This window comes from Salmo salar, chromosome ssa03 (genome assembly GCF_905237065.1).
Source record: "Salmo salar chromosome ssa03, Ssal_v3.1, whole genome shotgun sequence".
NCBI lineage: Eukaryota > Metazoa > Chordata > Actinopteri > Salmoniformes > Salmonidae > Salmo > Salmo salar.
Window position 1 is genome coordinate 58038357 of NC_059444.1, and position 18752 is coordinate 58057108.

At 43.7% G+C, this 18752-nt stretch overlaps 2 protein-coding genes across 3 annotated transcripts; one reads left to right on the plus strand and one right to left on the minus strand.

Moving 5' to 3' along the window:
* Positions 1-904: 904 nt before the first annotated feature.
* Positions 905-5368, plus strand: LOC106600827 (uncharacterized). 2 transcript variants are annotated; one of them, XM_014192528.2, is made up of 9 exons: positions 905-1015; positions 1253-1349; positions 1488-1611; positions 1768-1925; positions 2126-2268; positions 2579-2750; positions 3198-3337; positions 3941-4103; positions 4398-5368. In XM_014192528.2, the coding sequence occupies exons 1-9, from the start codon at positions 993-995 to the stop codon at positions 4461-4463; spliced, it is 1086 nt and encodes a 361-aa protein (XP_014048003.1). In that variant the 5' UTR covers positions 905-992; the 3' UTR covers positions 4464-5368. The 2 variants fall into 2 exon arrangements, with proteins under 2 accessions (XP_014048003.1, XP_014048004.1); XM_014192529.2 differs by lacking the exon at positions 905-1015 and adding an exon at positions 1023-1114.
* A 3940-nt stretch (positions 5369-9308) lies between these two features.
* Positions 9309-16864, minus strand: LOC106600825 (nuclear receptor subfamily 1 group D member 1). Its single transcript, XM_045714998.1, has 8 exons — positions 16385-16864; positions 14480-14504; positions 13424-13650; positions 13061-13294; positions 12289-12938; positions 11982-12167; positions 11630-11840; positions 9309-10306 (listed from the first exon to the last, which is right to left on the minus strand). The coding sequence occupies exons 1-8, from the start codon at positions 16473-16475 to the stop codon at positions 10110-10112; spliced, it is 1821 nt and encodes a 606-aa protein (XP_045570954.1). The 5' UTR covers positions 16476-16864; the 3' UTR covers positions 9309-10109.
* Positions 16865-18752: the final 1888 nt, after the last annotated feature.

The window sequence follows — 18752 nt, forward strand, 5'->3', positions numbered from 1 at the left end:
ACATTCTGTTCTCAGCTCCAACAAAACTCTCTATCCTCTGTCTTGTTAAGTGTGTTCAGGTGTGTTAGCCGAGCACACTAATTGGCGACACCTGATCTTAATGAGTGCTTGTTTCCTTTTAAATGGGGTCTGTTAAAATACACATACCATGCTAGCTCCATCCTGGTGGTGCTGTGGACTAATTCCATGGATAGAGAACAGAAGATCATAGGTTTGAGCCTCACTGACTCCGTGCCACAATTTCAAAAAAAAATGTTTTTGCATGATTAATGCCTAAGCAAAATAATTTCCATGTGTCATATCTGTGCTTGGAGTTCAAAACAGTTAACCCAAACTGAGCTAGCAGTGTTATTAAAAGTCTTATTAAAACATTCAGTGAAAGTTAAGGAAGTTATTCTAAAACCTCCAAATAACCTATCATTTCCAGCTTCAGAACTTTAATAAAACCTCCCAGGAAAACTTTCAGAAAACCATAGAAAAACATTGTAAGAACCCGCCTGCAACCTAAAAATGAATGTTCTCAGAACAAGCTAAATGTTCACTTCTGTTCTCAGAACGTTTAAAACCTTTCAGTTTTACCGGTCAGGAAACGTATGACTTCGTTCCCAGAACCAATGTGAAACCAAACACTTACATTCCCACAACTTCCAAGGAACCAAATGTGCTAACTTGGTAGTGTCCTGATTGAAATGTCACTAATCATACCTGTTTAAGACCAGCACTGTTGCGTATATTTATGTCTAAAGTACTGTTGAGTTCGCTAGTCAGGAGCCTGTGCTGCTAATAAATAGAGTTGAAAAAATCTAGGAAAATGAAAAAGCAGACCATTTCTATGCTTTTACATAGATTTTCTTATAAATGTTGCCTTTTATGGCTATGAAAGAAGCCGCTCCCTTTTTCATGACGCACGTCCTACTTTCAACCTAATTGGACAATAATCTACCCAATCACATTCCACGTTGTACAGCGGGCGCTGAATTTTGAAACCCAAAATGGCTACTGAGGCTGCTCAAGCGTAAGTTCTCTAAGCATTTTTATCAAATTGAATAATCGTATGCGATGTATTTCAACCCTATTCCGTAATATCATGCCTTTCGTCAAATTATGAATCGCAGTAAGGCTTCTTATACTAACCTAGTTAATTATAAATCCCTAAAAATAACTGTCAATATGATGTGAGTGGCGAGACAAGCCAGCTAGCTGCTAACGTTAACTAGCTTTTCTTAGTTTGACTCTGATCCATCGTTTTCAGGTTGCTTGAAAGATGCGACCATGTACATTTGGATTTGTACGATGGGGCAGAGCGTCAGGAGGGTGGGGAAGCGGAGTTGATGGTGCCCTACCTAACTGTGAGTAGGTTAACACCTCACCTACTTTAGACACTCTGAAATGCTTGGCCAAAAAACTCGTCCAAATGTTGGAGATGGTCAAAGAAAAATATATGCATTGCATTAATTACATTTATAAGTACTATCTGTGTTGTTCAGGAGAGTCGTAGCAAACAGAAGATTTTGGGCAGACAGTTGTTTGTGCTTGATGACATGATACAGCTTCTGGAGAGACTGGAGACAACTGACGAGCTGTTTAATGAACCCTGCCCCCCAAACCCCGGTAACACGCAGATACACACCCAACACATAATCGGTGATAATGCCACTCAAGTTATCCTTACTTCCATGGCCTCTTAGTACCACTTAATAGTACTCCGAGGGGTCAGGCCTCTCTCTTTTGTAGTACTTTTGTAAATGACTGGTCTTCTGTGTACAGGCAACGAGGCACACAGCCGCTGGAAGGTCCTGAAGAGTGAATATAAAGAGGGAGTCCAGGAGGTGGAGGCACTCATTAGCACCTTACAGGACAGGATGGACAAACTGCACCACAAACGGGACAGACTGACAAACCTGGTCACAGCACTAGAAAAGAAGGTATACACGCACTCATGATGCACACTCACGGACACACACACTTTAGCCTGTACGGTGACTTTCCACATTTTTTAAAAAGAGAGCAATGGTCCTCTCACAATTTGCAGACTTTCGACGGACATGGTCTTTCGTATGGTTACTTTGTATCAGTCCTGTGCCATGTTTTGGATATGTAATGTCTTTCCCCATCTCTCCCCTAGAAAGATCTCAGCCTGCAGATGGGGGAGTCTCTCCAGACGGCCTACAATGCCTTGCGTGTGTGTGAGGGGCAGCTGGCCCAGCTGAGGGCGGAGACAAACGCCACACTGGACCGCTCGGCTGACTGGCAGCACCTGAGAGACGCGTGAGTGACAAGCAGCTCTATCCACCAATCATACATCCTTGCAGAGACGTGCCCTATTTGTACTCTCACCTCCACTAATTTGCCCTGACTTTAGTCTTGAGCTACCACACTTCCATATTGTTCACTCCGGTATTAGAGCTCTCATTCAATGTCCCATTTCATAATGAACGTGAGAAAGACAAAAATGTAGATTTTTCCCATTCTAAAATCAACCCAGAACTCCTAACCTAGTCCCTTGGTAATTCCAAATGAGGGTGGGCACCTGACTGCCCTGCTCCAGTCCATACTCACCTCTGTCTCCTGTCCCCAGCCTGCAGGGCTATGTGGAGGAGACACAGGGGGTGATGCAGTGTAGGCTGCTGTCGGTGGGGTCCTCAGAGCTATGTGTGGAACTGAGGCCCCGCTCCTGTGGGTCCTCTGGCCAGCTGGAGCCCCTCAGACTGACTGTCACTTGGAGCCCTGATGACCACTTCCACCTCCAGGTAAACAACACAGCTGACCTCCGACCTGGGTGCTGTTCATTAGGAACCAAACAAAATGGAGAGGGACCGTCCTGAATTTATCCAATACAAACTCTTGTTTTAGTTGCAAAAAGTTTTCAGTTTTGGGTAATCGGTTTCCGTTGCAAAACATTTTGCTACGGTGTGCGACAAATGAATACACTCCTGGTTCGGTTTCTGGTCCTTACACATATTTTCCAAAGCTCCTGGTCCAGTTCCATCCTAGTTCTTACACCTCTTCTCCTTAGCTCCCCATGAGCCCATTTGCATCCCTTGTGTCCTAGATGGGAATCATTGTTAGATTTAGCCAAGTAAGATATGTCTACATTATTTCTCTGTTTTTGGCACCTATTGAGAAAAGAACATTTTTTTGCCACCATTAGTCACAACCCCCACTTTGTCCCTCTCTCCCTCCCTCCCTCCCTCTAGGTGTATCAGGGTACTGCAGGGCTGTTAGAGGTGTCAATGAAGGGTTGCCTTTCTCATCTCAGTGCTGCCTTGCTGGAGGTCATGCAGTGCTACACCAGCCAGGGAGAGATGCTGGCTGAGATCCAGGCCCTGCATTCCAGGTACACACACACACAGTGCCTAGAATGATCAGTCAGTGATGATTGAAGCGAGACCCTTGATGTTCACTGATAAAGTGGAGTGATGTTTCTTTCTGAGACTGAATCCTGTTTCTGTTTGAATGGCCTTACCACATGATCTGAAGCATTAAAAGCAGCCGTCTGACTATCCCACTGCCTCTTCTCTTGGTGAGGGATCATTGAGACGCACACACTTACAGATCAACACACTCAAACTGAGCAATTTCTGCAAACTAAAACGTGGAGTAGCACTAAACAACCATAACTTGCTCAGCTACGAACCCATCAAAGATTGTTTTTAATGACCCCCGACAGAATATCTTCAGTATTCTGAACTACTCGGTTCTACTGAAGGTGAGTCGGAGTTGCCAGCAAATATTGAGTACCTTTCCCATGCATTCTCAATCACACTGGAACACTGTTTATGTTCATAATATTGCTTATACTCCAACACTTCTAAGCAAAAATTAGTCTGAGAGTTTATTCGTATCTGTGGACATTTTCATATTCCAAACACAATGACACATGCAGTTTACATTCTTAAACACCTGTGTTTGACATGGTGAGTATTTCTCCTGTGTGTAGGTTTGCTATAGACTGGCATCCAGGCCAGAGACTGCTAGTGTTCCTGAAGACTGCCTCTAGTGTATGTAACCTCGGGGTAGAGGAGGGCTACCCCTCCAGAGGCACAGCTACACTCATCTCTGTACGCAGGGATGGAGAACTGGTGGACAACGCTTTCCTACAGGTAAAATATTCATCGCCATTACCTGTTTATTGATGTATTGAGGCCCATTTGAGTCCCATTGAAATGGTATTAGCAAACACCTTTTTTGCGAAGATGGAGCACTGCCCTTGCCCTTCAAGTTATTATCTACCCTTAAACATGAATTATTTTGTTCTTGAAGTTATTATTTACCCTCTGGGGTCAGTATTTGTTTGGAGATCCCCTTAAAATGTGAAATCCACAGCTACAAATAACCACGTAAGTGATATTGATTTGTACATTCCGTTACAATGTGAGACATGTTTGAATTTGCAGCCTCCCCAGAAGACCCCCTCTCTGACAGAGTGGCTGGAGTTCCTCTCCTCCAGTCCGTACGTCTGACCATCCTCTCTCTGGTCTACACAGAGGAAGTGGCTGTTTCTCTCCGTGGTCACTAAATGGCGCCCTTGCCTCTCTAATATGTAAATATTAGGAATGTAACAATTTACTGATATGCATCGGTCCTGGTTCAAATGTTTTAAGATGCTTGTGCATGGTTCTGCAGGAGCCCAAACCAATCCACATTAAGCGTGCGTCGATCAGAACTGATTCAAACGTTACAATCGCCATTTCACTGTTTTTCACTCATTGTTTTATTCCAAAAATACCTCTTCTGTGTTGTGACTGAGTTGATGCGTCCTCCTTCAGTTCAGTAGGCTATTGAACTTTTAATGCTTGTAACTGCATTTGACTGTCAGATAATTGTGAGCACAGTGCAGGTAGAGACAGCTGCGTGCGCCAACTAGAGGTAGTTTTCAATCATTCCGATTTTTAGATAGTGGGGTGGTAGATGCTCAGTCTGCCCTATGGCTCAGCTCATGTGCCTATATCATTGAGGGACTCTCAACTTATCGAAGTCATCTCAGACAGATCCAGCTCAGATAGGCCCAGCTCCTGAGCTCTAATCATTAGCAGATATTATTTTAAAATGGAAAATGAATGTGTTCATGCAACAACAAAAAATACTATATAGAGCCGAATCGCATCGATTCATTCCCCTAATCAAACCGAATTGCACCGAATCATTTAAGACTAAAACATATCGCTCCTGTATCATATCAGAGCCCATGTATCTAGATGTGTATCGAATCATTCATGAAGGGAGAGCTGCACATCCCTAGTAAATATCTCATGACTCTAATGTTGCTCTGTTTTGTCTTCTAGCTGTATCTGTTGTCTTGTCTATGTATTGTTGTAACGATATTACGACTCGCATGTAAATAAATAACATACCATTTCGGTGAAAATGTTTTTGTTCTTCTTCATATTTAGACTTAAAGAAAAGGTGGAAAGTAAATAAACCACGTGACGAATGAAGAGTGAAACTTGTATTTCTTTATCAGAGTTCAGACTCTTTTAGTCATCAGCACCCCTATAACTACTAGAGTAGTAACTATGTACACTCTGAATTATTTTGCTCCCCGTAGGCTGACATGTGGTTAGATAATCTATGGGTTGACAGACAGAGAGCCTATGGCTCTGGACAAAGTCAACCCTGAAAGCTGTGGAAAAAGCCTGAAGAGAAATGGCCTGAGATCTGAGATGGGTCTTCAATGGCTTCCACAAGCAATGTTATTTATTTCCACCTGACTTTGTAACTTAACGTACAAGCTGTTGACAACCTACTCTCATATTCTTGAAAAGACATGCCCTTTGGTGGTTTGTCTGAGCTACTTGGCACTTTGACTTGAGAGCCTGCTCTCCCTCTCGTTTTTCATACTGTCAGTTACCCTTCATGCTTCGCTAATCATTCCTCACCTGCTGACTTTCAATTGGCTCCCCGGGATGCAGCAGGCAGGGCCAATGTCGGAGCTGTGAAAAGTTGGTTATGTGAACGGTTTGACCCACTTCTGATCCATGTGGCAGCAGCTTCTGCAGTTATTAGGTTACATTCTCCTCTCCTCACTTTGGGGTTGGGTGGTTTGATAATCCTCTTCATAGATCAGATTCCACTCCACTGTGGACGCAAGTGAAAGGCATCATGTTTTTCTGTCTTCAATGTGATACAGTAGTCTCACCAATCAGCATCAGTCGTACTTTGTTTTTGTCCCCAGTAATAACTGTCTAGTGACTGGGAGCTCCCTAGCTTTCCCTAGGGCAGTTTTAAACAGACAATTACTTGTTTATGTTATAGAGGTGTTTAACAATTATAGTGCATTCGGATAGTATTCAGACCCCTTGACTTTTTCCAAATTATGTTACATCCTTATTCTAAAATGGATAAACAAACATGTTCTTAATCAATCTACACACAATACCCCTTAATGACAAAGCAAAAACAGGTCTTTAGACAATTTTTCCAAATGTATTAAAAATAAAAAAATCTATGCCTTACTTACCGTAATTTCCGGACTATAAGCCGCTACTTTTTTCCCACGCTTTGAACCTCGCGGCTTAAACAATGACGCGGCTAATATATGGATTTTTCCCGCTTTCAAATAAAAAAATAAAACACATTCTGTGACGTGCTCAGTTTTTTTTGGCGGCATGAAGCTTTCATTAGACCAATGGTATTGCCGAACGGGTTAAGGTCAAACAACTTTTTTGTTTACTGTTTAGATTAAATCGAGCGCACTCAAACTTCCCATCATTCTGATTACGGTAGTCATTTTGTCACCCTCATCATGGCAAAGACACGGAGAAATGCATATGATGCAGCTTTCAAGTTGAAGGCGATTGATCTGGCTGTTGGAAAAGGAAATAGAGCTGCTGCACGGGAGCTTGGTCTGGAGCAATGACTTTCTTGGTAGGCTACTGTTTACTGCTCATTTTTTATTTTTTGTTACAAGCCGTGTTTCGTTAAAGCCTGTGTAAAGTTAATTTGTTTCAATGTACCGGTAGGCACCTGCGGCTTATAGACACGTGCGGCTTATTTATGTTCAAAATAATATATATTTTTTTAATTCAGTGGGTGCGGCTTATATTCAGGTGCGCTTAATAGTCCGGAAATTACGGTACATTAGTATTCAGACCCTTTGCTATGAGACTCAAAATTGAGCTCAGGTGCATCCTGTTGCCATTGATCATCCTTGAGATGTTTCTACAACTTGATTGGAGTCCACCATTGGTATATTCAGTTGATTTGACATGATTTGGAAAGGCACACACTTGTCTATATAAGGTCCCACAGTTGACAGTGCATGTCAGAGCAAAAACCAAGCCATGAGGTCGAAGGATTTGTACTTAGACCTCCGAGACAGGATTGTGTCAAAGCACAGATCTGGGGAAGGGTACCGAAAAATGTCTGCAGCATTGAAGGTCCCCAAGAACACAGTGGCCTCCATCATTCTTAAATGGAAGAAATTTGGAACCACAAAGACTGGCCGCCCGGCCAAACTGAGCAATCGGGGGAGAAGGGGCTTGGTCAGGGAGGTGTCCAAGAACCCAATGGTCAGTCTGACAGGGCTCCGGAGTTCCTCTGTGGAGATGGGAGAACTTTCGAGAAGGACAACCATCTCTGCAGCACTCCACCAATGAGGCCTTTATGGTTGAGTGGCCAGACAGAAGCCAATCCTCAGTACAAGGCACACGACAGCCCACTTGGAGTTTTTCTAAAGGCACCCAAAGGACTCTGACCATGGAAAAAAGATTCTCTGGTCTGATGAAACCAAGATTGAATTCATTGGCCTGAATGCCAAGCGTCCTGTCTGGAGGAAACCTTCCCTACGGTGAAGCATGGTGGTGGCAGCATTATGCTGTGGGGATATTTTTCAGCTGCAGGGACTGGGAGACTTGTCAGGATCGAGGTAAAGATGAACAGAGCAAAGTACAGAGATCCTTGATGAAAACCTGCTCCAGAGCGCTCAGGACCTCAGACTAGGGCGAATGTTCACTTTCCAACAGGACAACGACGTAAACACACAGCCAAGACAACGCAGGAGTGGCTTCGGGACAAGTCTCAATGTCCTTGAGACCCAGGCAGAGCCTGGACTTGAACCTGATCGAACATCTCTGGCGAGACCTGAAAATAGCTGTGCAGCAACGCTCCCCATCCAACATGACAGAGCTTGATAGGATCTTCAGAGAAGAATGGGAGAATCTCCCCAAACACAGGTGTGCCAAGCTTGTAGCAACATACCAAAGAGGCTGTAATCGCAGCCAAAGGTGCTTCAAGAAACTACTGATTAAAGGGTCTGAATACTTATGTAAATGTGATATTTCCAGGTTTAAAAATAAATAAAAAAATTGCTAAAAATCTCAACCTGTTTTTGCTTTGTCATTGGGGTATTGTGTGTAGGTTGAGGGGGGAAAACGATTTTATCAATTTTTGATTAAGGCTGTAACAAAAATGTGGAAAAAGTCAAGGGGTCTGAATACTTTCCAAATGCGCTGTATATACAGTATATTACAAATTGCTCTCATTAATGAGAACCTTGTGTCCATGGAAATGTTCCTACACATACATAATTATTACATAATCCCGTTTCTAACCTACGATTTGTCTGCAGGACTGTAGCTCATTGACTTTTGCAAACCAAATCATTGTCTTACATTCGGTATGTTTTTCATCCGAGCACTAGTGTCATAGCCTTACTTGGTAACAATTACTTTGCAGATAGCGCTCACCAATTCTGCATTTTGGTTAGCTACAGTATATTTGACTATTGGCTACAATGCAGAACATATACAGTACTTTGTGGTTGTGGTCATGATGGGATGCGGAAACAAAACAGGAACATGAGAAATGTTTTGAGTGGTTTTATGAATGGGGAAGATTTACACCTGCTTGTAGTGTGTTCTATGAAAGAATTATAGACAAGACCTTGAGGTACAGCAATCATCTGTTACTATTGAAGGGGCTACTGCTTTATCTTGGCCAGGTCGCAGTTGTAAATAAGAACTTGTTCTCAACTGGCCTATCTGGTTAAATAAAGGTGAAATAAAAAAATTACTGTCAGCATGTCCTTTTCAAATAAGTTCATCACAAGGTCAAAGTGGACTGGGTTACTCAAATTTGAAATGTATTCTATAACTAAGACCGAATCCAAGCAAATGTGCAGCCTCATTGGGCAGTACGAACTGTTATTCCCACTTTAGTGTTGTGTCAGCATCCTCAGGGTGACCTGTGGCTTACTGATTACATAGCACAGACCTCTAAAAGCTAAGTGAGCTAGGTCTCTCCAACCCAGTCCCAGACAGATGTAGAATAACAAGATCGGTACTACAGAAAAAGATCACACAAAGGAATTCAAGTCAGTCTTTTTTTGTATAATTGTCTTCATTACATAAAACATTTTTGAAATACAGTTCTGGATATTATTTTTTGTACGCATACACTCAATTTGTATTTTATACATTTGTACCCACACATTTATAACTATGAGCACTAGAGAATTTCATCTTAACAAAAAAATATATATATTATACACATTTTTCAAACATTTCAAGTTAAGCTTATTGATGTTTGTAGCTAGATATTTACAAATTTGTACAAACTCAGTTTGGAGTATGAATAAAGTTTACAACACTGCACATATTTTACTAATTATTTACAGTCATGATAAAACAGAGCAGATGGTTTTAAAATGCATCTAGCAGAATCTTGGAAGGAACCAGGCCTAGCTGGACATGTGGGGTAGTAAAGCCCAATTGCTTCTTTTGGTTCGGCTCAACCAACAAATGGTCTCTGGCCCCCTCAGACCAGCTGGTGTAGAGGGGGCACTTGTTCTGGGCAGTTTTGAGCTGCGACCACCCCAACCTCCAAAAATAATTTATGTAGAGGGCTTTGTCTCCCTAATCTCCATGGGTCTATTGGCCTTACCCCTATCAGTTGTCAGTCAATGTCTTTCGGCCATGTCATTGGCTGATGCGCACATCAGTCAACTCGGAGGCGGGTGTCCCTGAAGGGAGCAAGCGAGCAGGCGGAATCAGATCCCCTGTCACCTCCCCAAACTTGCCCCGCACCTTAGCCGCCCAACCACCACTGTCTGTGAGGTGGAGATGGGCGACGAGTCCAGATGGGTTTTCTTGTCATCAGTGGTGACAGTCTTATACGTCGATGCGGAAGGACAGCAGCTTCTCTGAGTGCACATTGTTGAGTGTGCGCAGGTCGGGCATCTTGAGCAGCAGCTTGGTGAAGCGAGAGGCGTCGCAGGGGTTGCTCTTGCTGACCAGGGCACGCAGCGCTTTGATCAGAGACTCCTGAAGCAGCTCCACAGAGTTTAGGTTCTCGATGCCTGAGCGATCTGAAAGAGGACAGAGAAGAAAGAGAGCACCGTAAGACTACTTTACACTTTAGTACAGACCATTACTATCCCATAGTAGTGAGTGATTTTTTGAAGTTTCAAGTGTCATCGTCAATGTTCCCCATCATTTTTTTTCGTCGCTGAGTGGATTTCAGGTCTGCTGAGCACAAAGTTCAACATTGTGAAAATTCTGTGCAACTTCCAGCTCGCATTTACTGGGAACACTGAGGCTGTATCCGCTTAAAGTAACAGTGTCAGACAGTGGTCAAGTAGGCTACTGTGGCTATTTGATCATAATGTAGGCCTACGAGAATGGCCTCCCATCAAAAACAATGGAAAAAATGCATTCCATAACATTTTAACATGGAAATGGCTGTTCTATCATTCAGCCTAAAGTAGCAGCCAATGTGTGGTGTTCAATGTAGGTCTACATGCATTGCTTGACTGAAAATGTTGTTGTGTTGTTTGATGAAACCACTTTACAAAATATTACAGAGAATCAGACAAATGATGCTACTGCCTATAGGCTACTTAGCTTATTTAAAACTCTCTCAAAATACAACACTGCTCCTTTAAGACAAAAAAAGTTCTTTATCCAACTCCCTCTTTAAAGATGTCTAGAAATGTACACGGTTTGTGCTCTTGTAGGAAGCAATCCCTCCCCCATTGCTGAATACATATGATCTATAACTGGGCTAATAACTCCTTAACTATCAAAGGATATGAACAAATGTACACACGTGGCTGCATGCAGCTCTTGCTTTGACCTCAAAACAAGCGCATCTACTCATGACCGCTCATGCTGTAAACACAGTCCAGTTGAAAGTGAATGGCACAGATCCATATATGGCAATGGTCTATTTGCATATAGGCCTACTGCAGCTCTGATTGGTTATGCCACACCGGTCTGTGTAGAGTATGGGCTAAGTTGTGCATGTCATTGCAATAGAATCCTACTCCGATGCGTTCTGCCTACAACAAAATCTCTTGCATAGTTAATTTTGCACACTAAGTCTTGCATAGTTCGTTTAGTTTCGGTATGTTGCATTTATAATGGCTAATATTGCTTTGATTCCATCACAATTCCCACAGTAAATGGAAACGTTGATAGTGTTAACTAAGGGGGAAAACTCTAGAAAGTTGAGTGAAGTTCAATCTCACGCTTCTCAGCGCGGGCTGTTATTTCTTCTGCGCGGCAGTCCCGTGGGAGCTTAGAGGGAACATTGGTCATGGTGATTTACTGGCAGGAGAAGTACAGTACTTGAGCTCTGACTGCTTAGATAGGTTGTTAAAGTAATTAATAAGGCTTCTCATTGTTCTTACCTGCAGACACTAGCACTACAGCGGTGAAGAGACCCAGCTCCTCGGCCGTGAGCTCCAGGGAGTTGAGCTTCTCGCTGAATTCAAACATGGTGTCTAGCAAGCCTCCCATGCCCATGCCCTTCAGGGCCTCCAGGCTGTAGGTGGTACCCGAGATGAAGGTGACAGTCTGCTCCTTCACATTGAAGAGGGAGGCAAAGCGCACCATCAAGACCTGTAACAGAAGCAAGGGAAAAGTGAGTGGGTGGTGAGTCATTTTATCTTCTCAATACAGTACAGCTGTGAGTATTTTTGTTTATCACTGTATGAAGTTTCTTTGCATATCTGTGTTTGCACACATTTCACGGATGCCTACCTCAAAGGTACCGGCCTTGAGCAGGGTGACTTGGTCGTTCTCGGAGAGTGCACTGAACCCTGGAATGTGCTTTGCGAACTCCACCACCTCACGCACAGCCGGCGTGAAGCTGAGTGAGAAGTCCTCCCAGATCTCCTGGGGGGTCTTGTTGGGTTCGGCTTGGGGGTACATGTTCATTGGACATGCCTGGAGGACCGAGGAGAACCGTAATCAGCATTTTCCTATATGCTATGACTACCTGCCACTGTTATTGACAATCTTTGACATCAAGATCTTTTCTATGTTGCTGTTCTGTTCAGTGACTCACCAGCACAATGTCCTTGTGGTTTTTCCATGGGAAGTTCTGGCCCTGGGGGACGCTGTAAGTCTCAGTGCTTTGGTGGCTCCCGAACAGGTTGCTGTTGTGGAACTGCTTGCCGTTGTTCTGGTGATGTCTGTCAGACATGGCTTGGAAGCCATGGTTCTGGAGGGCCACGTTGTTGTTGTGGTGGTAGATTGTGTTGTTCTGGTGGTAGCCAGCAGGACAGTAGTTGGAGCCCCAGTTGTCCACCTCTCCGTTATGCAGTCTCGCGGAATCGCCCAGCTTGTCGTGAGCGTAAACAAAGGTCTCACGGTGCGCCCGGGCAATGGCCGTTATGGTGCAGTCCACCCCAGGGCTGGGGCACAGGGGTGGAGAGTTGGCCAACAGTGGCGGGCTTTGGTTGAATGGTGGGGGCAGAAGGGAAGCAGGGGCTTGTACTGGAGGAGAGGGGGAAGGGGCAAAAGGCAGCGCCTGAGGCTGGGGTGCCACAGTCAGACCCGGGCAGGGAGAAGAGGAAGTGGGAGAAGGGGGAGAGTTGTGAGTCAGGCTGGCCAGCTGGAACTCGTTTTGCATGTTGTTCATGCTGTTCATGGTGCTCTGCATCTCTGCCAGCATGCGCTGCTTCTCACGTTTAGGTATTCTGCCAAAGCGAACAGCTGGGGAGAGAGAAAGAGACATGTGGAGTCAACAGTCCTAACAGGGATGAGAGTGTATTAGAACTATTAAACCTTTTTTCTGGCTACATGTGTCATGTTTTAGCATGTGAAGCTGTACTTACCATCGCGGGACATGCCCACGGACAGACACTTTTTGAAGCGGCACTGCTGGCAGCGGTTGCGGTTAATCCTCATGATGGTGCAGGTCTCGTTCTTCAGGCACTTTTTGTACTGGATGTTCTGCTGGATACTGCGTCGGAAGAATCCCTTGCAGCCCTCACAGGCATGGACCCCATAGTGGAAGCCTGAGGCGACGTCTCCACACACTTTACACAGCAGCACCATCCCATTCAATTCTGTTACAAACATAAAGAGAAACACTTAAAGCTGTAGTTCCAGCAGCTGTAGTTCCAGCAGTGACAGATGGGGGTGCACAATCTGGATTCATATAAAGTATTGGGGATCTGGTATGGGGGTCTACTCACTGGTAAGGCTTGCCACGGACTTGCTGGGGGAGCAGCGAGAAATGCTGCTGTCATTACGACCCCTAGGCCTTGGGGACCCTCCGGAGCCGGAAGAGGAGTTGCCATCATCACCATTGGAGGAGCTGGAGCTGCCACTGCCGGAGTAGGCATTGGAGAAGCCCTGGGAGCCGTTGGGGGAGGGAGGGAAGGAGGCAACTTTTACTTGCCCTACTTCCCTTTCTCTCCAACTCTCTTTGAAACTCTGTTATTCTCTCTCCACACCCCCTGCCCTCTGTACTCTTTCTTGCTCATACTCTGTTTCTCTTCTCCTTCTCCCTCTCTCACTTTTATTCTCTTTCTCCCTCCTGCTTGTTCTAATCCAGCGGTCTCAGTTTGTCCCACATTGAAGGCTAATTCTCACAAGTTCCGTCCAAGGATCATGTTTCACCACAGCTGGCCACCCACACACCAACTCGTACCCGGTCGCCGGGGGGTGCCATGCACAAGGCTACCGGGAATGGCTAATCGCTTTTTAAATGGCAAATGGTGTGCCCCGCCCTTTGCCACACACAGCGTTCCTGACGAAACCCGAACCTACAAAGCATGTGCCCAAGACTTTCTGCACTTCCTGTTGACTCCAATTAACCTGTGCTCTAATACCAGATCAACTGTATTGTGTTGTTGTTAGGAGATAATGTGTTGTTGTTAGATGATGTGTTGATGTTAGGAGATGATGTGTTTTTGTGAGGAGATAATGTGTTGTTTTAAGGAGTCATTTGCAGGACATTGTATTGTGTTGTTGAGGCTTTAATTGATGATGCCCTTAAACCATCTTTATGATTTAATTTCCCTGCATTGATGGCAAGCTGCCCACCTACTGTATGTTTGGGTGGGGCCTATTGAAGGATGGGATCATTGTTTTGTGCTTAAAAAAACCAAACGCTATACTTCTGTTCTGTGACCTTGGCATTTAAAACTGGATGAATTCCAATTTCCTGATTGAACAAACAGTGATGGAATGTTTGTCTGTTCTGTTCTTTTTGAGATATTCCAATCTCAGAATCCAGCCAGCCAGGCAGCCCTGGAGGAGAAACATAATTCACTGTGGAATGGAACATAAGGTCTTATAGGGTCACTGGGTCAGGTGTCACCACAACACGTGCACCTCCTTGTCCTGCCTGGTGCTATAGTATTAAGTCTCCCCCCTCTCTCTCCACTGCATGTTTTCACTCCCTTTGCTCTGTCTTCCACCTCCTGACTTTCTATCCCCAAATAATGTATTACCCACAAATAACCAATCAGTGAGTGGAAGTTAAGATTGCTTTTGTATCAAAATCAATAACTTGCCATGTTAAACCAACACTTGTAAAGTCAACGTGAAATGAAGAAAACACATCAATAGATATAGCTCTGAATATTGAATTAGTCTTAGTGAGTAAACATACATTCAGAGTGAGGTATTTGAAAGTAATGTAATAGTACATCGAAAGCTATGCATGGGAGAGCCATGGAATGAAAACAGATTGGACTGCAGACTTGTGTTGCTCGAGGAGCAGCACTAGTTTAGGCTGGCTGGAATACATTCTAGTCACGCCCATACTCAACGTGCGCGACTCCAACAGCAGGTTATTCAACGAGACTGGCAACCTAAAAAAATTTTAAAAAAGACAGGCAAACTGACTGGCTGTGCAATACACCCCCCCAGCCTCACGTCCCCCTCCCGCCTGGCGCTATCCATGGTACCTAATAGACAGTCAATTCCCACAATATACTCCTTAGGTAATCTAATGTCATTTACAACATACTTGCTGAATATAACTGAAAAGCTTGGCATCTATCTACGTTTTCACTTTGCTATGTTGTAGCTGTTCAATATCATTTTATGTATTGAAAATGTATTTTCTCTGAACCTATATTCAAATGACTTAACCTATACATGCTTTATTAGACCTTGCCCTAATAATAATATAATAAATGTCAACCCATTATTTTGGACATCTTAAGATATCGAAAGGGAATGTCCCAATCACCCTGCAAGTATTTGGTTATGCCTGTGTAATTATGTCAGCAACAATAAGTTATGATGCCTTACATAAACATCCGTGTCCCACGTTTCAATCTAACACGTGACTGAATGATGCCCTGATCGAATCGCAATAAGTACACCCGCCAGCTATCCAATAGCAGTGCACACATGGCATCCAAGACTACGTCACCCATGGGACTCTGACGAGAAATTATGCAATGAGCTTGCTCTCTATACCAACGGAGATTGGTGGAGAACAGTGAATGAAAACAAAACGCACATGGCTAGCTTGGCGGGCCATGTGAATTTGACAAAAACATGCGCGGATGTCTGCATCAAAGGGATGTCCGTCCACCTGACATGACCTACTTCCCCCCCGAACAATTTTAGAGCACCGTGTCTCAACTCATGATGTTCTACCTACCACACGTACACCATCAAACAATGTATAGCACTTTAAATATTTCTTTAAGGAAATGTACAGATAACTTATAGGCTATTAAACTCCACAATACAACATTTCTTCATTTTGCTTTTACTGAGGCCAGTAAATCGATCTTGACAATGACAATTATGAAGAACGGTTGGGGTACAATATATAGGCTACAGTAATGAGAACACACAATCATCAGTGAATTCCAAATAAACACTATGAGGAATAGGCCTACTTCAAGCCTCATCAGTCATGGACTGAGATTTGGCATGAGGAGAACTACAGAGACCCATTGAACTTTCCCCCATCTAGTGTTGCATCACAAGGATGATTCCATCAGCCTCGTAAATTCCATATACAAAAGTGTCTCTACTTAATCGACAGGTGTACATCAATACAATACAACTCATCATTGATTTACGCATTACGGACTGATAAACAACTAAATGTAAAGAGCTTCAACAGACTGCCAACAAGCCAGGTAGCCAAAACAATATGCGTAAAACACATAACCCCATTACACACGCACAACAAAATAATCCTGAATATGTACCTGTATTGTTGTTATTTGTGTCCATTGCTGTTGTTGCCATCCTGAGCTCCAAAACATTCATATGGATATCGGTGAAAATAGAAAACAGTTTAGGAAAGGATAATTTCCCTTCTGGTTAGGTTATTGGCAAAAAGAAGGTCCTCTTTGTTACAACGATATCATTGTGTTCCTCTTTATAATAAAAGCTCTATTTGAGTTCGAATACTCATTATAATACTTTGAACCAAGGTTAATAAACTACCAAATGATGCATCTGCTATCGACCAAGTTCCAGCGTAATGTGAATCACTTCTCTGTGAGCACTGCCTGCGAAAACAATTACGAAAAGCGTCTATGCTGTCACTGGCTCTATCCGTGTAGGTCTGACCGCAGTTCCCAAGTCGGTCTGGTTTTTCTCAGTCTCCCTCATCCCTAGGAAAGGAACGAGGACGCACTGCATGCCTGCTCGCACGGGGCTGAAAACGGGACCATGTGACCCCCGGGGAGTGCCTCGTGTCCCAGTGACACACTTTTTCTCCGAACACATCAGCTTTTCTTTTAAAACCCCTGCGCACATGGAGATGGTAACTCCTACCCAAAATGGCTACGAAAAATGTGGGGAAATAATATTTTAACGCTACCATTTTTAACTATAAGGGATAGGGCAGACATATGCACAATATTTAATATAACCAAATGCGCAAAGCCATGGCACATGTTCCATCCATCATTCAAATGGTGTCTAATTTGGATCTAATTGGACGTGTCATTATATACTGGCTCACAAAGGGCTCCCCTTTTTATGTCTGGTAGGGAATGTGGACGTGACCACTGACATTCACTTGATACAATGAAAAGAATAATGCAACCTATTGTGAAGCGAGGAACATTGCATTTCAAACATCGTAATATGATCAAGAACAACGATTAGCTTTTATTCAGCTTTTCTGGCAGCATTTGCAAGCGATGGGAATGGGGTGATGGTGGTATAGAATAAAAAAAATCAAAAACTGTCCAACAACTCTCCAGAATAATTGCAGACAGTATCATAACACCTTACTTATTTCCATTTTATAACCAGTGTTTTTGTAATAGGAAAACTCTGCAGGATCAAAAGGAACATGATATGCCTGCATATAATACGCACCATTTCTGCCAGACTGTTTACAGCGCCCCACTCTATTCTACTCTGTGCACATTGTCCTCACGCCCCCACATTGTGCTGCTATGGGTACATGTAAAGATCACCTAGCCCAATTCTACGACTACCCCTGAAGATCTCATTTATTTCCCATTATACACAGCTACAGTAGGACATTTGGTTCGTTGGAAGTTGTGAGAACATACGTTTGTGGTTTCCAATTGGTTCTGGGAACGAACCCATAAGTTTCCTGCCTGGTAAAATTGAATGTTCAGTAAATATTCCCATTTATTTTTAGGTTGCAGGGACGTTCTGAGAACGTTTTGCTCTGGTTTCTGAGAGGTTTCATTAACGGTCTGAGAACGGAAATTATTGGTTATTTATAGTTTTAATAACTTCCATAAAACTCTTTAGAACCCATAGCAGCTGTCAACTTCCTTTCTTTAAATTACTATAGCGGCTGCGAACGGCCTTGTTTTTCTAACAATAATACACTATATATACAAAAGTATGCGAACACCCCTTCAAATTGGTAGTTGTGGCTATTTCAGCCACACCTGTTGCTGCCAGGTGTATAAAATCGAGCACACAGCCATGCAATCATCATAGACAAACATTGGCAGTAGAATGCCCTTTTCTGAAGAGCTCAGTGACTTTCAATGTGGCACCGTCATAGGATGCCACCTTTCCAACAAGTCAGTTTGTATAATTTCTGCACTGCTATAGCTGCCCCGGTCAACCGTAAGTGCTGTTATTGTGAAGTGGAAACGTCTAGAAGCAACAATGGCTCAGCCACAAAGTGGTAGGACACACAAGCTCACAGAATGGGACCACCGAGCGCTGAAGCACGTAAAAAAAATCTAAAAAAAAATACAAAAAAAAAAAATCGCCTGTCCTCGGTTGCAACACTCACTGAGTTGCAAGCTGCTTCTGGAAGCAACATCAACACAGTGACTTTATATCAGGAGCTTCATGAAATGGGTTTCCATGGCTGAGCAGCCGCACACAAGCCTAAGATCCCCATGTGCAATGCCAAGCCTCGGCTGGTGTGGTGTAAAGCTCGCCACCATTGGACTCCGGAGCAGTGGAAACTCGTTCTCTGGCAATCACGCTTCACCATCTGGAAGTCTGATGGACGAATCTGAGTTTGGTGGATGCCAGGAGAACGCTACTTGCCCCAATGCATAGTGCCAACTGTAAGGTTTGGTGGAGGAGGAA

What these genes read in the sequence shown, in the direction of transcription:
- LOC106600827 (XM_014192528.2), top strand. Translation starts at nt 993, where the DNA reads ATGGCTACTGAGGCTGCTCAAGC. An exon ending in ACCCTGCCCCCCAAACCCCG is followed by an intron (nt 1,612 to 1,767) that starts GTAACACGCAGA and finishes TTCTGTGTACAG; the next exon opens with GCAACGAGGCACACAGCCGC. An exon ending in TGGACAACGCTTTCCTACAG is followed by an intron (nt 4,104 to 4,397) that starts GTAAAATATTCA and finishes TTGAATTTGCAG; the next exon opens with CCTCCCCAGAAGACCCCCTC.
- LOC106600825 (XM_045714998.1), bottom strand. Translation starts at nt 16,475, where the DNA reads ATGAATGTTTTGGAGCTCAGGATGGCAACAACAGCAATGGACACAAAT. An exon ending in AGGATTATTTTGTTGTGCGT is followed by an intron (nt 14,505 to 16,384) that starts GTGTAATGGGGT and finishes TCCATTCCACAG; the next exon opens with TGAATTATGTTTCTCCTCCA. An exon ending in TCAAGGCCGGTACCTTTGAG is followed by an intron (nt 11,841 to 11,981) that starts GTAGGCATCCGT and finishes CTTCTGTTACAG; the next exon opens with GTCTTGATGGTGCGCTTTGC.